The sequence below is a fragment of the Bufo gargarizans genome, chromosome 8 (assembly GCF_014858855.1).
Source record: "Bufo gargarizans isolate SCDJY-AF-19 chromosome 8, ASM1485885v1, whole genome shotgun sequence".
Classification (NCBI taxonomy): domain Eukaryota; kingdom Metazoa; phylum Chordata; class Amphibia; order Anura; family Bufonidae; genus Bufo; species Bufo gargarizans.
The window spans coordinates 11,236,402-11,262,080 of record NC_058087.1 but is presented as its reverse complement, the minus strand read 5'-3'; the positions used below and the strand labels follow the sequence as shown (position 1 = coordinate 11,262,080).

Here is a 25,679-nt window from a genome sequence, read left to right as displayed (position 1 = left end):
TTAGGCCCAGCACACACACAGGCAGAGGAGAGAGGTCCCGTAACAGAGAATCTGGCTTCATGTCAGCAGAGAATCAGTCTGCATGTCATAGCAGAGAATGAGGCTTCACGTCAGCCACCACTGCAACAGTCCATTGGCATATATTTAGGCCCAGCACACACACAGGCAGAGGAGAGAGGTCCCGTAACAGAGAATCTGGCTTCATGTCAGCAGAGAATCAGTCTGCATGTCATAGCAGAGAATGAGGCTTCACGTCAGCCACCACTGCAACAGTCCATTGGCATATATTTAGGCCCAGCACCCAGGCAGAGGAGGGAGGTCCCGTAACAGAGAATCTGTCTTCATGTCAGCAGAGAATTAGTCTGCATGTCATAGCAGAGAATGAGGCTTCACGTCAGCCACCACTGCAACAGTCCATTGGCATATATTTAGGCCCAGCACACACACAGGCAGAGGAGAGAGGTCCCGTAACAGAGAATCTGGCTTCATGTCAGCAGAGAATCAGTCTGCATGTCATAGCAGAGAATGAGGCTTCACGTCAGCCACCACTGCAACAGTCCATTGGCATATATTTAGGCCCAGCACACACACAGGCAGAGGAGAGAGGTCCCGTAACAGAGAATCTGGCTTCATGTCAGCAGAGAATCAGTCTGCATGTCATAGCAGAGAATGAGGCTTCACGTCAGCCACCACTGCAACAGTCCATTGGCATATATTTAGGCCCAGCACCCAGGCAGAGGAGGGAGGTCCCGTAACAGAGAATCTGTCTTCATGTCAGCAGAGAATTAGTCTGCATGTCATAGCAGAGAATGAGGCTTCACGTCAGCCACCACTGCAACAGTCCATTGGCATATATTTAGGCCCAGCACCCAGGCAGAGGAGGGAGGTCCCGTAACAGAGAATCTGTCTTCATGTCAGCAGAGAATTAGTCTGCATGTCATAGCAGAGAATGAGGCTTCACGTCAGCCACCACTGGAACAGTCCATTCTCAGATATTTAGGCCCCGGCACCCAGGCAGAGGAGAGAGGTCCCGTAACAGAGAATCTGTCTTCATGTCAGCAGAGAATTAGTCTGCATGTCATAGCAGAGAATGAGGCTTCACGTCAGCCACCACTGCAACAGTCCATTGGCATATATTTAGGCCCAGCACCCAGGCAGAGGAGAGAGGTCCCGTAACAGACAATCTGGCTTCATGTCAGCAGAGAATCAGTCTGCATGTCATAGCAGAGAATCAGGCTTCACGTCACCCACCACTGCAACAGTCCATTGTCATAAATTTAGGCCCAGCACTAGTGTTGAGCGGCATGTCCCATATTCGAATTCGCGAAATTTTGTGAATATTCGAAAGAATATTCGTAAAATATTCGCGATTATTCAAATTCGTTATTATTTCGCATATGCGATAATTCGAATTATCGCATAATACATATGCTATGCAAAATTCACATGTGCGCTAATGAAATCGCCTTACGAAGATTCGCAACTCAATTCAATCACTAATGTATGAATGCAATGCCCTTTGCCTCTGTTCTGGGACAAGTGTAGATATTCGCATGTGCGCTAATAAAATCGCCTTACGAAGATTCGCACCTCAATCACTTTCTAGGGAATGTGAGACTTTTGGGAATCAATCGAGATACAGTGGGGGGTGATGACAGTAGTTGACAGAGTACAGATCAATGTAATCTGTAAGGTGGAAAGTAAAATAAAAAATACGAATATTCGTAAATCGAATTTTACGAAGTTCTACGTATTCGCGAATATGGTGCTATACTATATGAATGCACAGGCCTTTGCCTCTCTGTTCTGGGGACAAGTGTAGATATTTGCATTTGCGTTAATAAAATCGCCTTACGAAGATTCGCAGCTCAATTCAATCACTAATGTATGAATGCAAAGCCCTTTGCCTCTGTTCTGGGACAAGTGTAGATATTCGCATGTGCGCTAATAAAATCGCCTTACGAAGATTCGCAACTCAATTCACTAATGTATGAATGCAAAGCCCTTTGCCTCTGTTCTGGGACGTGCCGATATTCGCATGTGCGCTAATAAAATCGCCTTACGAAGATTCGCGCCTCAATCACTTTCTAGGCAATGTGAGTAAGATCTGAGCTGTTGGACCTTTGGGAAACAATCAATTATATGTGTACTGTAATTTTGTGGGGGGGGGGGGGGAAACAAAAAACGAATATTCGTTTTTACGAATATATAGCACTATATTCGAAATATTCGCGAAATCGCGAAGTTGCGATATTCGCGAAAAAAATTTGCTTTTCGAATATTCGCGCTCAACACTACCCAGCACCCAGGCAGAGGAGAGAGGTCCCGTAACAGAGAATCTGGCTTCATGTCAGCAGAGAATCAGTCTTCATATCATAGCAGAGAATCAGGCTTCACGTCACCCACCACTGTAAGAGTCAATTTTCATAAATTTAGGCCCAGAACCCAGGCAGAGGAGAAAGGTCCCGTAACAGACAATCTGGCTTCATGTCAGCAGAGAATCAGTCTTCATATCATAGCAGAGAATCAGGCTTCACGTCACCCACCACTGCAACAGTCAATTTTCATAAATTTAGGCCCAGAACCCAGGCAGAGGAGAAAGGTCCCGTAACAGACAATCTGGCTTCATGTCAGCAGAGAATCAGTCTTCATATCATAGCAGAGAATCAGGCTTCACGTCACCCACCACTGCAACAGTCAATTGTCATAAATTTAGGCCCAGCACCCAGGCAGAGGAGAGAGCTCCCGTAACAGAGGATCTGGCTTCATGTCAGCAGAGAATCAGTCTGCATGTCATAGCAGAGAATGAGGCTTCACGTCACCCACCACTGCAACAGTCCATTGGCATATATTTAGGCCTAGCACACAGGCAGAGGAGAGGTTCATTCAACTTTGGGTAGCCTCGCAATATAATGGTAAAATGAAAATAAAAATAGGATTGAATGAGGAAGTGCCCTGGAGTCCAATAATATATGGTTATGGGGAGGTAGTTAATGTCTAATCTGGACAAGGGACGGACAGGTCCTGTGGGATCCATGCCTGGTTCATTTTTATGAACGTCAGCTTGTCCACATTGGCTGTAGACAGGCGGCTGCGTTTGTCTGTAATGACGCCCCCTGCCGTGCTGAATACACGTTCAGACAAAACGCTGGCTGCCGGGCAGGCCAGCACCTCCAAGGCATAAAAGGCTAGCTCTGGCCACGTGGACAATTTAGAGACCCAGAAGTTGAATGGGGCCGAACCATCAGTCAGTACGTGGAGGGGTGTGCACACGTACTGTTCCACCATGTTAGTGAAATGTTGCCTCCTGCTAACACGTTGCGTATCAGGTGGTGGTGCAGTTAGCTGTGGCGTGTTGACAAAAGTTTTCCACATCTCTGCCATGCTAACCCTGCCCTCAGAGGAGCTGGCCGTGACACAGCTGCCTTGGCGACCTCTTGCTCCTCCTCTGCCTTGGCCTTGGGCTTCCACTTGTTCCCCTGTGACATTTGGGAATGCTCTCAGTAGCGTGTCTACCAACGTGCGCTTGTACTCGCGCATCTTCCTATCACGCTCCAGTGCAGGAAGTAAGGTGGGCACATTGTCTTTGTAGCGTGGATCCAGCAGGGTGGCAACCCAGTAGTCCGCACAGGTTAAAATGTGGGCAACTCTGCTGTCGTTGCGCAGGCACTGCAGCATGTAGTCGCTCATGTGTGCCAGGCTGCCCAGGGATAAGGACAAGCTGTCCTCTGTGGGAGGCGTATCGTCATCGTCCTGCCTTTCCCCCCAGCCACGCACCAGTGATGGACCCGAGCTGCGTTGGGTGCCACCCCGCTGTGACCATGCTTCATCCTCATCCTCCTCCACCTCCTCCTCATCCTCGTCCTCCTCGTCCTCCAGTAGTGGGCCCTGGCTGGCCACATTTGTACCTGGCCTCTGCTGTTGCCAAAAACCTCCCTCTGAGTCACTTCGAAGAGACTGGCCTGAAAGTGCTAAAAATGACCCCTCTTCCTCCTCCTCCTCCTCCTCCTCCTGGGCCACCTCCTCTTCCATCATCGCCCTAAGTGTTTTCTCAAGGAGACATAGAAGTGGTATTGTAACGCTGATAACGGTGTCATCGCCACTGGCCATGTTGGTGGAGTACTCGAAACAGCGCAACAGGGCACACAGGTCTCGCATGGAGGCCCAGTCATTGGTGGTGAAGTGGTGCTGTTCTGTAGTGCGACTGACCCGTGCGTGCTGCAGCTGAAACTCCACTATGGCCTGCTGCTGCTCGCACAGTCTGTCCAGCATGTGCAAGGTGGAGTTCCACCTGGTGGGCACGTCGCATATGAGGCGGTGAGCGGGAAGGCCGAAGTTACGCTGTAGCGCAGACAGGCGAGCAGCAGCAGGATGTGAACGCCGGAAGCGCGAACAGACGGCCCGCACTTTATGCAGCAGCTCTGACATGTCGGGGTAGTTGTGAATGAACTTCTGCACCACCAAATTCAGCACATGCGCCAAGCAAGGGATGTGCGTCAAATTGGCTAGTCCCAGAGCTGCAACGAGATTTCGCCCATTATCACACACCACCAGGCCGGGCTTGAGGCTCACCGGCAGCAACCACTCGTCGGTCTGTTGTTCTATACCCCGCCACAACTCCTGTGCGGTGTGGGGCCTGTCCCCCAAACATATGAGTTTCAGAATGGCCTGCTGACGTTTACCCCGGGCTGTGCTGAAGTTGGTGGTGAAGGTGTGTGGCTGACTGGATGAGCAGGTGGAAGAAGAGGAGGAGGAAGCCGAGAAGGAGGAGGTGGCAACAGGAGGCAAAGAATGTTGCCCTGCGATCCTTGGCGGCGGAAGGACGTGCGCCAAACAGCTCTCCGCCTGGGGCCCAGCTGCCACTACATTTACCCAGTGTGCAGTTAGGGAGATATAGCGTCCCTGGCCGTGCTTACTGGTCCACGTATCTGTGGTTAGGTGGACCTTGCTACAGATGGCGTTGCGCAGTGCACACTTGATTTTATCGGATACTTGGTTGTGCAGGGAAGGCACGGCTCTCTTGGAGAAGTAGTGCCGGCTGGGAACAACATACTGTGGGACAGCAAGCGACATGAGCTGTTTGAAGCTGTCTGTGTCCACCAGCCTAAATGACAGCATTTCATAGGCCAGTAGTTTAGAAATGCTGGCATTCAGGGCCAGGGATCGAGGGTGGCTAGGTGGGAATTTACGCTTTCTATCAAATGTTTGTGAGATGGAGAGCTGAACGCTGGCGTGTGACATGGTTGAGACGCTTGGTGACGGAGGTGGTGGTGGTGGTGTTGGTGGTACATCCCCTGTTTGCTGGGCGGCAGGTGCCAACGTTCCTCCAGAGGCGGAGGAAGAGGCCGAGGCGGCAGCAGCAGAATAGGCCGAGGCGGCAGCAGCAGAAGAGGTAGCAGGGGGAGCCTGAGTGACTTCCTTGGTTTTAAGGTGTTTACTCCACTGCAGTTCATGCTTTGCATGCAGGTGCCTGGTCATGCAGGTTGTGCTCAGGTTCAGAACGTTAATGCCTCGCTTCAGGCTCTGATGGCACAGCGTGCAAACCACTCGGGTCTTGTCGTCAGCACATTGTTTGAAGAAGTGCCATGCCAGGGAACTCCTTGAAGCTGCCTTTGGGGTGCTCGGTCCCAGATGGCGGCGGTCAGTAGCAGGCGGAGTCTCTTGGCGGCGGGTGTTCTGCTTTTGCCCACTGCTCCCTCTTTTGCTACGCTGTTGGCTCGGTCTCACCACTGCCTCTTCCTCCGAACTGTGAAAGTCAGTGGCACGACCTTCATTCCATGTGGGGTCTAGGACCTCATCGTCCCCTGCATCGTCTTCCACCCAGTCTTGATCCCTGACCTCCTGTTCAGTCTGCACACTGCAGAAAGACGCAGCAGTTGGCACCTGTGTTTCGTCATCATCAGAGACATGCTGAGGTGGTATTCCCATGTCCTCATCATCAGGAAACATAAGTGGTTGTGCGTCAGTGCATTCTATGTCTTTCACCGCTGGGGAAGGGCTAGGTGGATGCCCTTGGGAAACCCTGCCAGCGGAGTCTTCAAACAGCATAAGAGACTGCTGCATAACTTGAGGCTGAGACAGTTTCCCTGGTATGCATGGGGGTGATGTGACAGACTGATGGGGTTGGTTTTCAGGCGCCATCTGTGCGCTTTCTGCAGAAGACTGGGTGGGAGATAATGTGAACGTGCTGGATCCACTGTCGGCCACCCAATTGACTAATGCCTGTACCTGCTCAGGCCTTACCATCCTTAGAACGGCATTGGGCCCCACCATATATCGCTGTAAATTCTGGCGGCTACTGGGACCTGAGGTAGTTGGTACACTAGGACGTGTGGATGTGGCAGAACGGCCACGTCCTCTCCCAGCACCAGAGGGTCCACTAACACCACCACGACCATGTCCACGTCCGCGTCCCTTACTAGATGTTTTTCTCATTGTTATGGTTCACCACAACAACAAATATATTATTTGGCCCAATGTATTGTATTCAAATTCAGCGGGATATAAATTTGAGGCCTAGTATTTAGGCGCTGGGTGACCGGTATGGATTTAGTGACAGAATTAGACTTGGAAATGCACAGAAGCGTGTGTGTGTGAAGTTATTCTGAATGACCCAATGTGCACCTTGAATATTATATACCCTTTTAGGGATAGATTTCAAATAGCTCTGATATAGCAGAAACCACTAAATTATGAAATTGCTAAATTGGGAATTGTACTTCAACCCAGAACAAAAAATGTGCTTTGACGGACACTAAATATCTTGCCCAGCAACAACAGTACAACGGTGGGTAACGAGAGATTTAGAGGGAATTAAATTTGAGGCCTAGTATTTAGGCGCTGGGTCACCGGTATGGATTTAGTGACAGAATTAGACTTGGAAATACACAGTAGCGGGTGTGTGTGAAGTTATTCTGAATGACCCTATGTGCACCTTCAATATTATATACCCTTTTTGGGATAGATTTCAAATAGCTCTGATATAGCAGGAACCACTAAATTATGAAATTGCTAAATTGGGAATTGTACTTCAACCCAGAACAAAAAATGTGCTTTGACGGGCACTAAATAACTTTCCCAGCTACAACAGGACAACGGTAACGAGAGATTTAGAGGGATTTAAATTTGAGGCCTAGTATTTAGGCGCTGGGTGACAGGTATGGGTTTAGTGACAGAATTAGACTTGGAAATACACAGTAGCGGGTGTGTGTGAAGTTATTCTGAATGACCCTATGTGCACCTTCAATATTATATACCCTTTTTGGGATAGATTTCAAATAGCTCTGATATAGCAGAAACCACTAAATTATGAAATTGCTAAATTGGGAATTGTACTTCAACCCAGAACAAAAAATGTGCTTTGACGGACACTAAATATCTTGCCCAGCAACAACAGTACAGCGGTGGGTAACGAGAGATTTAGAGGGAATTAAATTTGAGGCCTAGTATTTAGGCGCTGGGTCACCGGTATGGATTTAGTGACAGAATTAGACTTGGAAATACACAGTAGCGGGTGTGTGTGAAGTTACTCTGAATGACCCTATGTGCACCTTCAATATTATATACCCTTTTTGGGATAGATTTCAAAGAGCTCTGATATAGCAGGAACCACTAAATTATGAAATTGCTAAATTGGGAATTGTATTTCAACCCAGAACAAGAAATGTGCTTGAACGGACACTAAATAACTCGCCCAGCTACAGCACTAGGGACAGATTTAGCTGGATATAAATTTGAGGCCTAGTATTTAGGCGCTGGGTGACAGGTATGGGTTTAGTGACAGAATTAGACTTGGAAATACACAGTAGCGGGTGTGTGTGAAGTTATTCTGAATGACCCTATGTGCACCTTCAATATTATATACCCTTTTAGGGATAGATTTCAAATAGCTCTGATATAGCAGAAACCACTAAATTATGAAATTGCTAAATTGGGAATTGTACTTCAACCCAGAACAAAAAATGTGCTTTGACGGACACTAAATATCTTGCCCAGCAACAACAGTACAGAGGTGGGTAACGAGAGATTTAGAGGGAATTAAATTTGAGGCCTAGTATTTAGGCGCTGGGTCACCGGTATGGATTTAGTGACAGAATTAGACTTGGAAATACACAGTAGCGGGTGTGTGTGAAGTTATTCTGAATGACCCTATGTGCACCTTCAATATTATATACCCTTTTTGGGATAGATTTCAAATAGCTCTGATATAGCAGGAACCACTAAATTATGAAATTGCTAAATTGGGAATTGTACTTCAACCCAGAACAAAAAATGTGCTTTGACGGGCACTAAATAACTTTCCCAGCTACAACAGGACAACGGTAACGAGAGATTTAGAGGGATTTAAATTTGAGGCCTAGTATTTAGGCGCTGGGTGACAGGTATGGGTTTAGTGACAGAATTAGACTTGGAAATACACAGTAGCGGGTGTGTGTGAAGTTATTCTGAATGACCCTATGTGCACCTTCAATATTATATACCCTTTTAGGGATAGATTTCAAATAGCTCTGATATAGCAGAAACCACTAAATTATGAAATTGCTAAATTGGGAATTGTACTTCAACCCAGAACAAAAAATGTGCTTTGACGGACACTAAATATCTTGCCCAGCAACAACAGTACAGCGGTGGGTAACGAGAGATTTAGAGGGAATTAAATTTGAGGCCTAGTATTTAGGCGCTGGGTCACCGGTATGGATTTAGTGACAGAATTAGACTTGGAAATACACAGTAGCGGGTGTGTGTGAAGTTACTCTGAATGACCCTATGTGCACCTTCAATATTATATACCCTTTTTGGGATAGATTTCAAAGAGCTCTGATATAGCAGGAACCACTAAATTATGAAATTGCTAAATTGGGAATTGTATTTCAACCCAGAACAAGAAATGTGCTTGAACGGACACTAAATAACTCGCCCAGCTACAGCACTAGGGACAGATTTAGCTGGATATAAATTTGAGGCCTAGTATTTAGGCGCTGGGTGACCGGTATGGATTTAGTGACAGAATTAGACTGGGATATGGCCAAAAAATGAACAGACTATTGCTGGTTAAATGCACTTGGTGTGACAGCTTCACCCTGATGTAGGCTTTAGCCAAAAAACAACCACACCATTGAGGGTTAAATGCACTTGGTGACAGGCGCAGCTTGCCCCTGATTTTGTATATGGCCAAAAAATGAACAGACTATTGCTGGTTAAATGCACTTGGTGTGACAGCTTCACCCTGATGTAGGCTTTAGCCAAAAAACAACCACACCATTGAGGGTTAAATGCACTTGGTGACAGGCGCAGCTTGCCCCTGATTTTGTATATGGCCAAAAAATGAACAGACTATTGCTGGTTAAATGCACTTGGTGTGACAGCTTCACCCTGATGTAGGCTTTAGCCAAAAAACAACCACACCATTGAGGGTTAAATGCACTTGGTGACAGGCGCAGCTTGCCCCTGATTTTGTATATGGCCAAAAAATGAACAGACTATTGCTGGTTAAATGCACTTGGTGTCACAGCTTCACCCTGATGTAGGCTTTAGCCAAAAAACAACCACACCATTGAGGGTTAAATGCACTTGGTCGCAGCTTGTGCTGGCGCACCACAAGACACAAAATGGCCGCCGATCACCCCAGAAAAATGAGACTGACAAACGGTCTGTGCAGCCTAAAAACAGTGAGCAATTGAGGATCAGCAGCTCAATGATCCACAGCTGCAGATCGATCAGTTAATCAAGTCCTTTGGAGGAGTTAATCTGCCTAATCTCGCCCTACTGTCGCAGCCGCAACCTCTCCCTACGCTAATCAGAGCAGAGTGACGGGCGGCGCTATGTGACTCCAGCTTAAATAGAGGCTGGGTCACATGGTGCTCTGGCCAATCACAGCCATGCCAATAGTAGGCATGGCTGTGATGGCCTCTTGGGGCAAGTAGTATGACGCTTGTTGATTGGCTGCTTTGCAGCCTTTCAAAAAGCGCCAAGAAAGCGTCACAAAAGCGCGAAGAAAGCGACGAACACCGAACCCGAACCCGGACTTTTACGAAAATGTCTGGGTTCGGGTCCGTGTCACGGACACCCCAAAATTCGGTACGAACCCGAACTATACAGTTCGGGTTCGCTCATCCCTACTTGTAAAGAAAAAAAATAGCACAACAATGAGGGTATCAGAGTTCCAGAGAAATACAGGAAATTGTACAAAAAGTAAGAATAAGGAAGAGGAAAAGGGACACATAATTGAAACACATAGTAACAAGAAACCAGATGGAGCAAAGGAAAAGAGACATGTACCAAATAATAGAGATGGAGAGAAAGATAATCATCCAGGAGGAAAGGTGGCACAGAGATCAAAAGAAATGGAAGACCAATTTCCTCTTCAGAAGAGAAGTCTGAAACTAGGTGAAAAAGTAAGGCAGAAGCAAGGAGAGAAGGGAGGGCAGAAGCAAGGAGAAAATAAAGGGCATTATCTCTATAAGAGATATGTGAAGACAGGTGTTCAGAATAAGAAGTTGGGGGAGCACAAAGGAGAAAAGGAAGGGCAGGAACCAGGAAAAAGAAAAGGAGAATGGGGAAGTAAGGCACCAAGGGTAGGTAATGAAGCATATAGAATAAATGGAAAAAATAAGGAAAGAGCTGATCAAAGTGCAATCAACATAACAGGAATATTTAATCATTCAAGTAACAATGAAGGAAATAAAGTAGGGCACCATTCTCCAGGAAAGAGTAAAGGAAGACAATCTAGAGATCTAAAACATTATGCAGTTGATAGAGAGCTTGAATTGAAAGAAAAGAATGATATAGCACAAGAACAAAGACATAGAAGTAATGGTATGTGGGGAAGTTTGAATAACAGTACCAGGAAATACAGAAGAAATGGGGAAATGGGGCATAACAGTAACTGTACAAAGAGATATGGTACATTAGATGGGCACAAAAACAACAAAGATGGAAACAAAATAGGTGAAAATGGATCAGAAAGAGAACAAAAGGTACAAAAATTTAACGACATCAAGAGTCAACATGATAGTTCAGAAGAAGATAAATCGAGTGAGGAAAAGGAAAATAAGAGGCATGAAAACCATGAAGATCAGACCAAAGAATTGTCACTTGTCCCAGTAAGAGAACAGAAGGTACAAAGATTCAAAGCCATCAAGAGTCAATATGATAGTTCAGAAGAAGATAAATCAATTGAAAAACAGGAAAATAAGAGCCATGAAGACCAGACCAAAGAATCGTCATCCGTTCACGATATTGAAGAACCATCCTCTCTAGCAAATAATTTGTTACCAGGTGAACAAGTACCAGTTTTGGCTACTGAGCAGTCATCAAGTCCATCAGATGAGCAGTCTCTTGCCCTGACAAATTATCAGGAACTAATGTCTTCAACAGACAAACATGCATTTTCTGAATTTGAACAGCTGCCAAAAGACAATAATCAGCAACTCGAAGAGACAGATATCAAGCAGTTATCACTTTTGAATAGGGATCAATTAAGCCTTAAAAACACTGCTCACCTGCAAGATGTTACCCTTGATCAGCCACAAGTTCTGGACAGTGATCTACCAGTTCTCTATAGTAATGAACCTCAAGCTCTGGTCAAGGATGACCAACAAGTTCTAGCTAGTGATCAGTCACAAGTTCTAGACAGCGATCAGCCAAAAGATCTGGACAGTGTTCAGCCACAAGTTCTAGACAGTGATTTGCCACCTGCTCTAGGCAATGATGACCCACAAGTTCTAGCCAGTGATCAGCCACAAGTTCTAGAAAGAGATCAGCCACAAGTTCTAGAAAGAGATCAGCCACAAGTTCTAGCTAGTGATCAATCACTAGTTCTAGACAGTGATCAGGCAAAAGTTCTGGACAGTGTTAAGCCACAAGTTCTAGGTAATGATCAGCTACCTGCTCTAGTCAGGGATGACGTACAAGTTCTAGCTAGTGATCAGTCAGTAGTTCTAGACAGCGATCAGCCAAAAGATCTGGACAGTGTTCAGTCACAAGTTATAGACAGTGATTTGCCATCTGCTCTAGTCAGGGATGACCCACAAGTTATAGCCTGTGATCAGCCACAAGTTCTAGAAAGTGATCAGCCACAAGTTCTAGAAAAAGATCAGCCACAAGTTCTAGAAAAAGATCAGCCACAAGTTCTAGAAAGAGATCAGCCAAGAGTTCTAGAAGGAGATCAGCCACAAGTTCTAGAAAGAGATCAGCCACAAGTTCTAGCTAATGATCAATCACTAGTTCTAGATGACCCACAAGTTCTAGCTAGTGAACAGCCACAAGTTCTAGACAGTGTTCAGTCACAAGTTCTAGACAGTGTTCAGCCATAAGTTCTGGACAGGGTTCAGCCACCTGCTGTGGTCTGGGATGACCCACAAGTTTTCGATAATTTTCATCCACAAGTTCTAGATAGTGATCTGCCACAAGTTATATTTAGTGATCAGCCACAAGTTCTAGCCATTGATCAGAGACAAATTCTGGACATTAGTGAACCACAGCACCCAGTCAGAGATGAGCCACATGTTCTAGAAGCTAAACAGATCTAGTCACAGTCAGACAATGTACCATCACCTATCCAGCAGTACAATGGATTATATGTTCCAGAAGATAAGCAAGTACATATTTAAGAAATCATCATTCCTACTTTTAGACTGTGTTCAACCACCTGTTTCACCAATTGAATTACTTGTATTCATTAATGTATGTGTGATGCTTATGTGTGTCTCAGCAATGAAAAGTATGATGGTCCTTTCATTACTATTACTACTTATAGTGTTTAAATGATAATGAAATAAAATGCAAATATAAAGTGTCATTGTCTGCTTTCATCATTTGAGCCAAATTTATTACAATCAGGTATCAATATTAAGGTAGAGATTTCAGTTGTCCATTGTGCTAATGAGGTGCACTTCAGGGACAGACAAAGATACTGGATTCTTTTGAAGAATCTTCTCAACTGCTAATTTAAAGGGGTTGTTTCACTTCAGCAAATAGCATTTATGATGTAGAGAAAGTTAATACAAGGCACTTACTAATGTACTGTGATTGTCTATATTGCTTCCTTTGCTGGCTGGATTCATTTTTCCATCATATTATACATTGCTCATTTCCATGGTTACAGCCATCCTGCAATCCAGCACAGTGGTCGTGCTTGCAGACTTAAGGAAAAAGCATTAGCCTATGTGCGCTCCCACAGTCCCGAACACCAAAAAGGCTGATGCTTTTTCCTATGGTGTGCAAGTACGAACACCACTGATGGATTGCAGGGTGGTCAAAACTATGGAAATGAACAGTGTATAATGTGATGGAAAAATGAATCCAGCCAGCAAAGGAAGCAATATGGATAATAACAATACATTAGTAAGTGGTTTGCATTAACTTTCTCTACATAATAAATGCTATTTGATGAAGTGAGACAACCCCTTTAATGAGAAAGGGCTAGTTCTAGGGCACCTCTTGTATGGTGTTCCAGAATGTATAATTGTCAGCCATGGGTGGAAGTCAATAACGTAGCCTCTTGCTTACTGCAGTTGCACAGGTTGCATGTATTTTATGTCTGCCTCATGTGCACATCGATCCTCCTAATGATCTCTTGTACAAAAAATAGTAGATGTGGCATTCAGGCTGATTTGCCCTACAATTGATTCATAATGTAAAGTTCTCTGTGGAAGAAGAGCCTCATGCAAAATCACACTACCCATAGAGGAGCAGGATGACCCTACCTGACTTGAGCTCCCTTTCTTTTGGACACCCTAATAGAGACTTGGTTATCTTTTACATATGCCATTGGTCTGATTACAATTGTGTGAAGGGATTTAGGTTAACATATTAGAATTTGGTGGCAAAACAAGAAAAAGATGGTTACAATTTCCAGAAAACAAGTTGGAGTTTGAGGACTGTAAGAAGGTACCTGGAATCATTGTGGATGGAAGGTATGTGTCACCGAGGTTCCTGTCCTCGGTGAAGTAAGAGCCGGTATTTTATGTGGCAGCAGCAGCTATTGGTAATTGACACCTAAAGATTTAGCATGGCTGTTATAGCTGATCTGGGACGACTCTTACTGGGAGTAGTCAAGGTGCTGGGTGGGTGACTACTCCCCATGTTCCAGGCTGGGTTTTGCCAGGCATAAAAACCAGCCAGCACTGCCAGGTGTGTGGATTAATTACCTCCCTCTGACAGTGGAGCTCAGGTGTCTGTGTGCTGCGAACTGAGGGCTGTGCTGGTATTTGAGGTTTGAGCCGGGCTGGAGGACTCAGGCCCCTCTAAAGGCGAACAGGCTGCCTATGGACTTAATGAGGCTGAACGGCTAACAGGGTGTGAATTAACACCCAGGAGAAAAGGTGACTTTTATTGTTTATGGACTTTCCTTGTGTGTGAACAAACACCAAGCCACCTGCGTTTTGTGATACACCTTATCTGCATTTTGTTATACACCAATGTGAATAAACACCGCTGTTTGATTCAAGAACTAGTGTAATTTGCCTCTATACTGCATCTGCTAGTCCTGACTACCAGAGCGAATCCCCATAGGACACAGATTAACAGGTTCTTGCATGGAAATCACTTTACAGAAGTCATACAACATGACTTACCAGATCACATAGTCTTAAAGTTTGAACAAAGGTAATTATTCACCAAATTCAATCCCTCTTAGATCTGGTTATTTGATAGATAGGAAGCTCATTTAACAATACTGTACATTTTTTTCTTATTAATTATGGCTATCTATATATATAAAAAAGGACGCATGTATGTATTGTAGGAAGGGGCAAGGGTCCGTCGTTGGCGGAAGGTATGTTTCACCGATGTTCCTGGCCTTGGTGAAGTAAGAACCAGTATTTTCAAGTGTCAGCGGCAGCTAGTGCTGGTTGACACATTGCTATTTTAGTATGGCTGTAAGCTGATCCGGACCGGCTCTTACTGGGAGTAGCCAAAGTGCTGGGTGGGTGGCTTCTCCCCGCGCTTCAGACCGGGTATTTACTGGCCTATATAGAAACCCAGCCAGCAGTCTCAGCTGGGTGTTGATAACTCCTCTCTGACAGTGGAGCGCTGTCAGTCCCTGTGTGTTTTGGGATCTGAAAACTTGCCTGCTGTGGACCACAGGTGGAGAAACTGCAAACCAGGTGAAGGTTTTTATTCTGTGGACTTTTCATGGTATGAACAAACACCTAAACTGCAAAATATCACTTTTTATTTTTCCTTATGTGTGAATAAAACACTGAACTGTTTAAGTTTAAGTCATTGTGGTTGCCTCTATACTGTGTCCGCTAGCCTGTCTACTAGAGCAAATTCCCACAGTATGTATATATGTATGTATGTATGTATGTTACGCGATCACTCAAATACGCAACCATCTTTTCTTTTTCAACAAATTTTGGTATACACATCCCTTGCTACCTGGAAATAAATCTTGTGGGGGTCACAGCTCTCTAGCACGTACCGTTCCTGAGATATTTCCCAAAAATGAAAATATGGCTCGTCACATGACCTACATAAGCCAATAGAAGCCTGCAGATCTTTCTCTTCATATGCTAACTGCCATACACACGGTCACATGTCCCTTATCAGCCAATAGAAGCTCGCAGGTCCTTAATCTCCACATACACACAGTTTTACTCCAGGTTTTCAAAACAACCCAGCCATTTTTTGTCACTGCTGTAGGTCAGCTTTAGGCTAGGGCTACACAACGACACATAGGGCACAACTACACTGCTACATGTGTCACGCGACATTGATGTCACACCAATGTCGCGCAATAATTTTAATAATGATAGTCTATGGTGTTGTACTGCGACATGTGACATGCTGCAACACGACAGTCGCAGAAAAATCCATCTTGGATGGATTTTTTTCAACTGTCGTGTCGCAGTCGCAGCATGTCACATGTCGCAGTGCGACACCATAGCCTATCATTATAAAAATTGTTGAGACAAAATGTCACGCGACACATGTCGTCGTGTAGCACTAGCGTTAAAGGGGCAGGGCGCTTTGGAGGTCACTGTTAAAGGGGCGTTCACTGTGGATGTTACTGTTAAGGGGGCAGGCCGCTGTGGAGGTCACTGTTAAAGGGGTGGACACTGTGGAGGTTACTGTTGAGGGGGCAGGGGCCACTATTAAAGGGGCAACTGCTGTGGAGGTCACTATTAAGGCAGCGGGGTACTGTGGAGGTCACTGTTAACGGGGCGGACCCCTGAGGAGCTCACTGTCAAGGAAGTGGGGTGCTGGGAATCTCACTGTTAAAGGGGCAGGCTGCTGTGGAGGTCCCATTTTAAAGTGGCGGGGCATTTTGGGGGGGTCAGTGTTAAGGGGTGGGGGACTGTGGAGTTCACTGTTAAAGAGCCGGGGTGCTGTAGAGATCACTGTTATGGGGGATACTGTCGATGTCGATATCTTTTAACTACACACACAAACATTAAATGAAATAGTTGAAATATACTGCTAGGAGCTATTATAATAAAATGTTAAATATTGTACTTAACAATACAAAATACTTCAACACAATAATTCATGAGAAACCAGAAATTTTAAGAGATTGTAAAAGATTTAAAAAATCACCACCATTCTTGTCCAATGGTTGGACAGAAACAGGACATCGCAGCTCAGCCCTATTGATCTGCATGGAGCTAAGGTACAATGGAAGAAAGTAGCCATTTTTTAAATCACATACAACTCCATTAAAGATTAGAAATATGAGGGTGTACAAAACCATACATACTATCTTTTTTCATGTTGCTTAATCCAAAGCATCTATATTTATTATGAGCAATGACGCATAATATCACAATTTTATTTCATATCTATAAGGTTGCGTAAAAAGTGTGTTAATATGTGAGGATGATTTAAACTTTGCTTTCTTAAAATTTGGATACGTCTGAACTAACCTGTGGTAGGTCCATGATGAAGTTGTAAGCATTGGCTTCTTTTGCTGCATTAATGATCTCGTCCATAGTAGCACTGTCCTTCCCGAAGCGGATATTTTCTGCAATTGTTGTAGAAAACAGAACCGGTTCCTGCTCTACGATGCCAATCAGAGACCGCAACCACTGAATGTTTAACGAACGTATGTCATGTCCATCCAAGGTGACCTATTAAATTCAAGGAAAGGTCAAAATAGCAAAAATGAAATGAAGGCTCAAATGGAAACCATTGTATTATTAACCTTAGTTTTCCAAAATTTGTACAGTTAGTATCATCTCTCTATTGACTGTGTTGCTTTACTTCAAATTTTCAATCAGTTTCACTTTTATAAAGTATATGGCTGGGAAATGATATGTAAGCCAATACCACTAATAAATCTGATCTTTCCCCAAGAATGAAAACCTAACCATCAATGGAGCTCATGTCCTTTTATCACTATGAGATGCAATTGTTCTTCCAAAAGTAGACAGTAGTACTACTCCTCACTTTCTTGTGGCAGCCATGTTTATTACCTTTACAGCTTGGGAACTTGAGTCATCTTATACAGCGTGGCCCACATATGACAAGATGAACGAGCAAGTGGATTGTTTTTTTTAATTAATAAATACCCACAAGTCCCAAAAGATGCTGAGAGCGGTCCCCGTTCAAGTCCCTGCACATTTGGGCAGGTCGGGTTATGTTGGCTGATACAGCTTGTCATGCTACGGATAGTGTCTGTGATGTTCTCCTTCAGTTCCTGCAGGGGATATTGATTGTTAGCGGACCCTTTCTGTTTTAAATTTCCCCACAGATAAAATATCGCATTTGGACAAGTCTGGGAAAGTGGTGGCCATAACCCCTTGCTCACAGTTTGCTCCTCCGTAAACAGCTCATCAACCCGTCCAGTGAGCTCCGTGAGGTGCGGCATGTTGCCCCATCTAGGATCTTGTTGGAAAAAGCAGGAAATTTTTTCTTCTGCAGCATCACTGTTGAAGAGCTGCAAGCAGTATTTGCCAACATAATCCGACGTGCCCAAAGATGCATAGACGTGAACGGGGATCACTGGCATCTTTTGAGACCTGTGGGTAATTTTAAAAAAACAATCCACTTGCTTGTTCATCTTGTCATACTATCACTGGAGGCAGGCTACTTTTTCATCGGCCACCCTGTATTTTAGTCCAGCAAGAAAGATAGTCCAGCTCAGCTCGAGTGAAAAGTTTTACTCCTTTATTCCAGCGTTTTTAAAATTTCCATGTAACAAGATGTATACAGTGACACGTTTCAGATCTCTAAGACATATGGGTCCTTCTTCATGACAAATACGAGTGTTTGTCATGAAGAAGGACCCATATGTCTTAGAGGTCGGAAACGCGTCACTGTATACATCTTGTTACATGGAAATTTTTAAAACGCTGGAATAAAGGAGTAAAACTTTTCACCCGAGCTGAGCTGGACTATCTCTCTTGCTGAACTATATATATTTTCGCATCCAGGTGCGGCGTCCGTGCCCAGAGGGCGTCTTTCAGCAGGTGAGAGCTGCCTTACACTTGTTACCCTGTATTTTAGGAATTAGTTCACTAAAGCGCGTCTACCACCAGATTCATGTACACTTTCCAACATTGTCATTGGTAAATTCTGGGCATGTAACCCCCACCCCAGGAATGCCCTAAACCAATCCAGAAATGGCCTAAACCAATTTTAGCCCATGGCAGCCCAAATTTGCCAGGACTGTCTCTAAAAATTACAGACAGTTCCTGCAAATTCGAGGCTGTTGACAACTATGCTCCTATGCTCATGTTGAGGGCACTATGTGAAAGCAAGTGATACATGCAAATGAAAGAGTCTCTTGGTCTCATTGGCCAAGAAGCATCCTGTGATTGTGGCTCCTTATGTTCCCGAGGAGCAATGGATGCAATCACATGATGCCATTGATGGGCAATGAGGTTGACAGCTGAAACATAAGTTCTTAAATAAGAGCAATAAAGCTCTGCAGGAAAAGGGAGGAGAAGAAGAGGAAAATGGTATGTAAGCTATTGAGCGAATATGGGATAGTAGCAAGAATAGCTAATAGATATTGTAGCATTTATTTTTTCTTGCTACGCAGTATGTATTGATTGCTATACAGTATGTACGTTTAGTATATTCAATTACTATTCACACCAATCACAGTCAATTCTTCAGATTTCTAGCTGCTGGGAATGGGCACAGCTACCATAAGTAGGAAATTTCCCGTTACACAAATCAAATTGAGCAATTCATATGGAAAAGCCTACCACCAGCAAAAAGTGAAGTAGAGCTCTTGTCAGAAAATACTCTCCATAACACAGAAGCCCTATCTGTACTACAATTTTATAATTACCCCGTTAATGTTTGGACAGTACTCACCATGCCTTCATCAGGATCGTAGAAGCGTTGAATGAGTTGAATGGTTGTACTTTTTCCAGCTCCACTGGGTCCGACAAATGCTGTGGTCTCTCCAGACTTGATAATCATGTTTAATTTGTTTAAAATCTGAGCAAAAAGTGAAACATACTGCATCAATTCTTTTAGGAATAATAAAGTTTAAGAAATTACCTGGTGCCCTCCATTGTGATGCCATGTCTTCTCCTACAGTGGTACATGTAAGCAGTACAGTACAGTACTATATTGTAGTAATATGAATAACTGCTGATTAAGGATAATGATACCTTCTCACTGAAACTTTGCTTACTGATTCTGAAAGCTGATAAACTAGGTTTTACATAATTATTGTTGTGAGTGGACGTAGAGAAGAATGAATCTCATAGCATGGTTCATGCCACCATGCCATCCTAGTAATAGGACAGTCTGAGGCTGGCAGAATCTCCAACACTTCTATTGTAGAAGAAAATAAAGACTCACACTATCCATAAATAAGAAGTGCGGGATGACCTAACTTGTGCCCTCTTCCTCCATAGGCTGCTCAATGTATACTGTGACCATTGCTGGTGCAGGATCTGTAGATGGGATGCCAGCTCTCAGTGCACTATTGTACATGCTCCTTCTCTAGCTGAGCTCATGAAAAACTGACAATTGGAGATGGCAGTGGGAAAAAAAACCTACTTAAAATACATGATACAGGTAAGACTGTCCAGAAGTACACACTTGATGGTTTATTCTGAAAATCCCTTGGTTAGGCTTTTATATAATAATCGTGTTTTGCATCAAATAGACATCATACCTTGACCTCTGGCCTAGATGGGTAGTAGAAAGAAATGTTATGAAATTCTATTTCCCCGTTGACCTTGTCCAGCTTGTACCCTTCTTCAGACATACAGTCAATTTTTGGTTCCTGCAATAGAATAAAATAAACTGAATATTAGTTTTTAATTTCAGGTACCAAAGCTATATTATTACTATACTCAAATGATTTTAACGCCACCCAAAATACAGTGAGGAGGGGAGATTTACTAATTTCTTAGTGTAAAGTATGCTAGAGTAAGATGTGATATAATTTTTTCAGTCTAAATCAGTTGTCTGCCAAAATGTATTACTTTTTTTTTCACTACAATTCTGGTGCACCAAAAATCTCTGTATGAGTTCCATAATAATTGTATTATATTTTCCAGTGTTCATGAGATTTAAACTGTGAAACCTTTTCATTGTCAGATATAATATCAGCATTAAATTACCAGGTTTCTTAATTCAGTTTACTGCTCCCTAAGGCAAAACCTACACCTCATTTCACCCCAGGTTTCCAAGTCACTGTACAACAACATCATGGCACCCATAGGATCTGTATGCACTATAGATTATATGAAGTAGCCATTGGCAACTACACTGTCAACAGTGAGTGGGATGATGATGATGGATTGTTACTTTTGGTCTTCACGATGGGACTGAATGGAAAAGTTAAGATCCGGGGGGGGGGGGGGCACTGTTCCACTCAAGATAGGAGCTGTTTTAGTTAGGAGGTTTGCCAAACATAGCCTCAACTTCTCTATTAGAGGTAATATAACGTTAAGCAAGAGCCAAACAGATAAAGCCTTAACATGAGGATTAAGAAGCTAAGGCAATGGACTATAATAGTATTTGCACGAGTGATTGTTATTCGCAATGTGTTAAGTTTTTATATAAACTTTTTTTACATTATCATCATTTTATGGCTTCTATAAATTGTTAATATTTTTTTTAATCAGTTTTTGGCAGAAATCTGTTCTCTTTCCATAAAGAAAAGAAATCTATGCCTCTGACGCCCCAAGATGTAAGGTAGCCATCCTCGCTTGACCTTTGAACAGGCCTTGAGATTAGTTAGGATTATAGCTAAGCCAGCACCTCATCTGCAGACAGTTTTTTTGGGTGATATTCCCACATCAGTGCACAGCAGATAATATTGGCTTAACTGTGGAAGAGGCCTTTATTGGAATACGGGGGGGGGGGGGGGGGGGGGTTGTAAGAAGTCTTATAGACCATGCAATGCTCCTCTGGGAAAAAGGTATCTAAATTAGCTCCAGTTCTCTCTGCTCTGCACTGATGAGGTGCAATCAACCCAACAAAGCTGTCTCTAGATGTACTGCTTTAGCCATAATCCTAAATTATGCCTTAAGACCTGTTTAAAAGGTTTAACATTGACTTATAGGATACATACTTTGAATCCTGGGGCACCAGAGGCACAGCCTTCTCTCCTTTTCGGAAAGAGGACTAATTTATGTAACTTTTTCCCAGAGGAGCACTGGTGCTCTCCACAAGGAAAATAGCAATTGGTTTGATATGGATATTAGAAGGGCAATATTAATTGTACTGTATGCCCCAGATGTAGGCAACCAAGTAGCTGTATAGCCATACCTATGTATGCATGTCTGTGAATTATTGCAAAAATGTTGTACATCTTTATAATATACAGTACTAATTTGTGTTAGAGTTGCGTTCTGTAGTCCCAGTTTAAGAGACTGAAGTAGTTTTGGTTGGGGGTGACATTACAGGGGTATTCCAGTTACAAAAAGTTATCCCGTATCTAACTATTAGGTCCTACCACCGGGACCCCCATTGATTATGAGAATGGGGGTCCCAAACCCCATGAAGCAACCCTTGAAATGGATGGAGCAACTGGTCGGAATGCTGGTACTCTGCTAAATGGATGTGTTACCTTCTATCAGTGTGTTAGATCCATAGAGCAATTCTCTTTTAGCATATGCTAACTCTTAATTTAATAGGTTGTCTCATAAGGACAACCCATTTTAATAAAGAAACCAGTGAGAAGATCAGAAAGAAACCACGCCTTTGCTGGGTAAATATAACACTACATGCTAAGCGGGGAAATGCTGGGTCAGAAGGGTCCCCCACTTCAACATATGGACAATTCCTTTAAAGTGAGAATTTGGTATGCCTCATTTACAGATAGAAATAAAGTTACCTTATCAATGGTCTCAAAAATGTGTGTGGCTGCTCCTCGTCCTGATGCAAAGGCCTGCAAGCAAGGAGATGCTTGACCAAGATTCAAAGCCCCAACCAACACACCAAAAAACACCTAGGACAAAAAAAAATATATATATAGTGTTAAATTATGATCATCCATTGCTATAATTAACCTGCACAAACTCAAAGTTTTCAATTGTACTTCTCATCATTTACAGGAACGTGGTTTCATCCTTATCTTGCAGAAGACCATTGATCTTGTTTTTGCTTGTGCAGTTTTTTATTTATTATAATTATCATTTTATAGTTTATAGTAAATGCTGATGATGTGTTCACATATATCAAATGGAGTTTCTCCCCAATAATTTTTATATCTTTTATTTTATTTTCTGTACATGATAAGGGTATCCATCTTGCCTGAGGTGCTAACAGTAGCAATATTCTTATCAACAACTACATGGGCCATAGGGAAGTCTGGAGATGGACTTCTATGGAAGTGTTTCCTAGCCATGCTCTGTGACCTGTGCAGAGGTCATTGTGCAAGGAGGGGGAGGAGGTGCACTATGACCATAACCTTTTGTAGTGGATCCATGTTATCTATGTTACCTGTCATGAAATCATGCTTGTGATGCTAATGGGGTAACTGCTGAAAAGTGATCTCTACAGAACATGGAGTGTCAGCCTATTATAAGGCTCAGTGGCCAGAGTACAAAAAATATATATATATAAACACACACATTTTCATATCTTTCAAAATATAGTTAAATGATGGGGAAAAAAATAAAAAATTTACCATAAAACCTCAAATTTAAATTCTGATTGGACATTCCCTTTAACAATAATAAACAGTCCCTATAGTTTTCCAATTTGTTCATAAAAATGATGACTGTCAGTGATTTTTTTATTTAGATAAGTTGTCAAGAATCAGGTTGGCAACATTGGGCACAAGTCCTGCCAACTGCCCTCCGTAGCTATGTCCCTTAATCATGGATGTGAAGGGAGAGCAATTGCATCTGGGGACATGGAACTGAGCTGTGCCAAGGCCATGTGACTGATAAACGTGATGTCACTGGCCTAGGAGTGCCATGACCTCTTAAAACGGCTGATCAGCGGGGTCTTGCGTGTCCAAACCCCACTGATCAGATACTGAAGCTCTATCCTGAGAATAGGTCATCAATATATTCACACTCAGACAACCCCTTCAGTGACCATCAGCAGAATTGTGAATGCAGCTCTGAGACATGATAGAAAGCCTAACTGCAAAATAAATAATATGCAAAGTATATATATAAAGCAACTCAACTGTTTATGTAGGTTACAATTATACATAATCTGTAAAATGATCTTCAAAACTGTCAATTGTTTAGTTGCCATGGATGGCTGTCCTAGTTTTCATGTTCAAAGGGACCGCATTTGTTTTATCCCCTGTAAGCGTTAGAAATGATTTGTGCTTCAAGAAATCAATCATGCTGAAACTGATTTTGCTACAAGCATGCCCTTGTGGGTACAATATTATTTACCATTTACAGTAAGATTCAGCCTTGGGAAAAGTTTTAACCCCTTAGTACTGACCACCCATACGCCCTTTTACAGAGGTCACTAAGGGGCCTTAAGCTAGGCCGCCGTTTTTTTACGGCGGCCCAGTCTAAGCACTGCACGGATCCCCCTTGCAGCGGGGAGCGGGGACCTGGCTCTCACATTAGAGCCGCGGCCCTGCTCTAACAGCCCGGACCGGCAGGAGTGCAGATCCAGGCTGTTTAACACTTTACATGCCGCGGACAATGGCTCCCGCCGCATGTAAAGTGCTGACAGAGAGACGGACTCCCTCTATCTCCCATCAGCACCCCGCAAATGCGATCGCAGGGTGCTGATGTGTGTGAAGGCTGCCCCAGACCATCCTTGAGTAATTTGAGCAATTTCCAATGTATAGGGATAGTGCATTGCATTTTAAAAGCAATCAAAAAGCTGTCTGTTATATTCCCCTTGTGGAACTATTAAGTAGTAAATAAAAGTAAAAAAAAAACCTCATAAAAAAATTACACTTTTTTTTCCACTGAAAATATGCATTTCAATAAAAAAATAGCAAAAAAAAAAATCTTCCCCATATGTTTGGTATTTCCGCGTCCATAACGACAAGGACTACATAAATATCATGTAAATTATCTCCTTACGGTGAACGCTGTAAAAACTAAAATAAAATAAAAGACAGAATTGCAAATTTATTCTTATTTGCACCGAAAAAACGTAATAACAAACGATCAAAAAGCGCCATTTACTCCAAAATTAGTACCAATGAAAAATACAAGTCGTTCCCTAAAAATCAAGCCCTCACACAACTCCATATAAAGAAAAATAAAAAAGTTATGGGTCTTAGGAAGTGGCAATGCAAAGACATTTATTTCTTTAAAAAAAGGGGTTTTATTGCAAAAAAGTACGTACTGACCCAGAGAATAAAGATATTATGTTATTTATACCAAAAAAGGAACGCAGTAAAATTTATAACGTAAAAACACACATTGCTGTTTTTCCCATCTCCCTCCCAGAAATTGTTAATAAAATTTAATCAGAAAGTTATGTGCACCCCAAAATGGTGCCATTAAAAACTACAACTTGTCCCGCAAACAACAAGCCCTCATAAAGCTATATAGACGGAAAAATAAGAACGTTATAGCTCTTGAAACACAACTATGAAAAAAGGGGTTAAAGTTCCTAACATCAAATAATACATTAATAAGATGCTTAATATGAATTTATTATTTGCACTAAACATTTCCAGAATGAATAAACCATATTATAGAATATGACTAGTAGGTCCTTGTCGAACAGCGGCAGAAAATGTAATAAAATAAATAAAATAAAAAACACATATTACTCGTCTATTAAGTCCCCTCCACGCACACACTCTACGGGGATAGGCACTATTGGTTGGCTTACTTTGTGAATTGTGCCACAATTTCCTATAAAGCTCTGGCCACTTTCTGATAATCCAGGCCCCGATAGACATATCAAAAAAGGTGCAGAGACCCTAGATATGCCTAATTTCGCCAATTTGCTCCATTTGTGTTCTTTTTTTGACAGATTTTTGGCACAGACACAGTCGTAAATCTGCACCACAGTTCTTAAATGGAGCAATACCATTTACCTGTAACAGGTTTCCAGGTGAATATTCTTCTTCTTCAAGAACCAACTTAGACCCATACCAAAATGCCAATGCGTAACAGAGGAATATTATAAACCACATGTATCCAGTGAAGAATCCCATAATGATGCCTTTCCTTATCCCCCAGCGCTGAGCATAGACAAGGTTTTTGTCATATCTGTGTTGTAGATAGAAATGACCGTATATAAGCATTTTGTTACAATTATGAAACATAAAAAACATTCTCAACTTTTTCCTTTTCATCAGACAGTTTGTGCTACCAGTT

At 43.0% G+C, this 25,679-nt stretch overlaps 1 protein-coding gene across 1 annotated transcript in view; it reads right to left on the bottom strand.

The window, feature by feature from the left end:
* Window positions 1-25,679, bottom strand: part of LOC122944828 (bile salt export pump-like) — a 100,089-nt gene that overhangs the window by 53,856 nt on the left and 20,554 nt on the right. The window contains exons 11-15 of the mRNA XM_044303499.1: window positions 25,397-25,571; window positions 22,253-22,366; window positions 20,081-20,191; window positions 19,267-19,392; window positions 16,866-17,069 (exon numbers count right to left, since the gene is read on the bottom strand). Coding sequence (XP_044159434.1) covers window positions 16,866-17,069; window positions 19,267-19,392; window positions 20,081-20,191; window positions 22,253-22,366; window positions 25,397-25,571 — 730 coding nt within the window. The remainder of the gene's footprint in view (window positions 1-16,865; window positions 17,070-19,266; window positions 19,393-20,080; window positions 20,192-22,252; window positions 22,367-25,396; window positions 25,572-25,679) is intronic.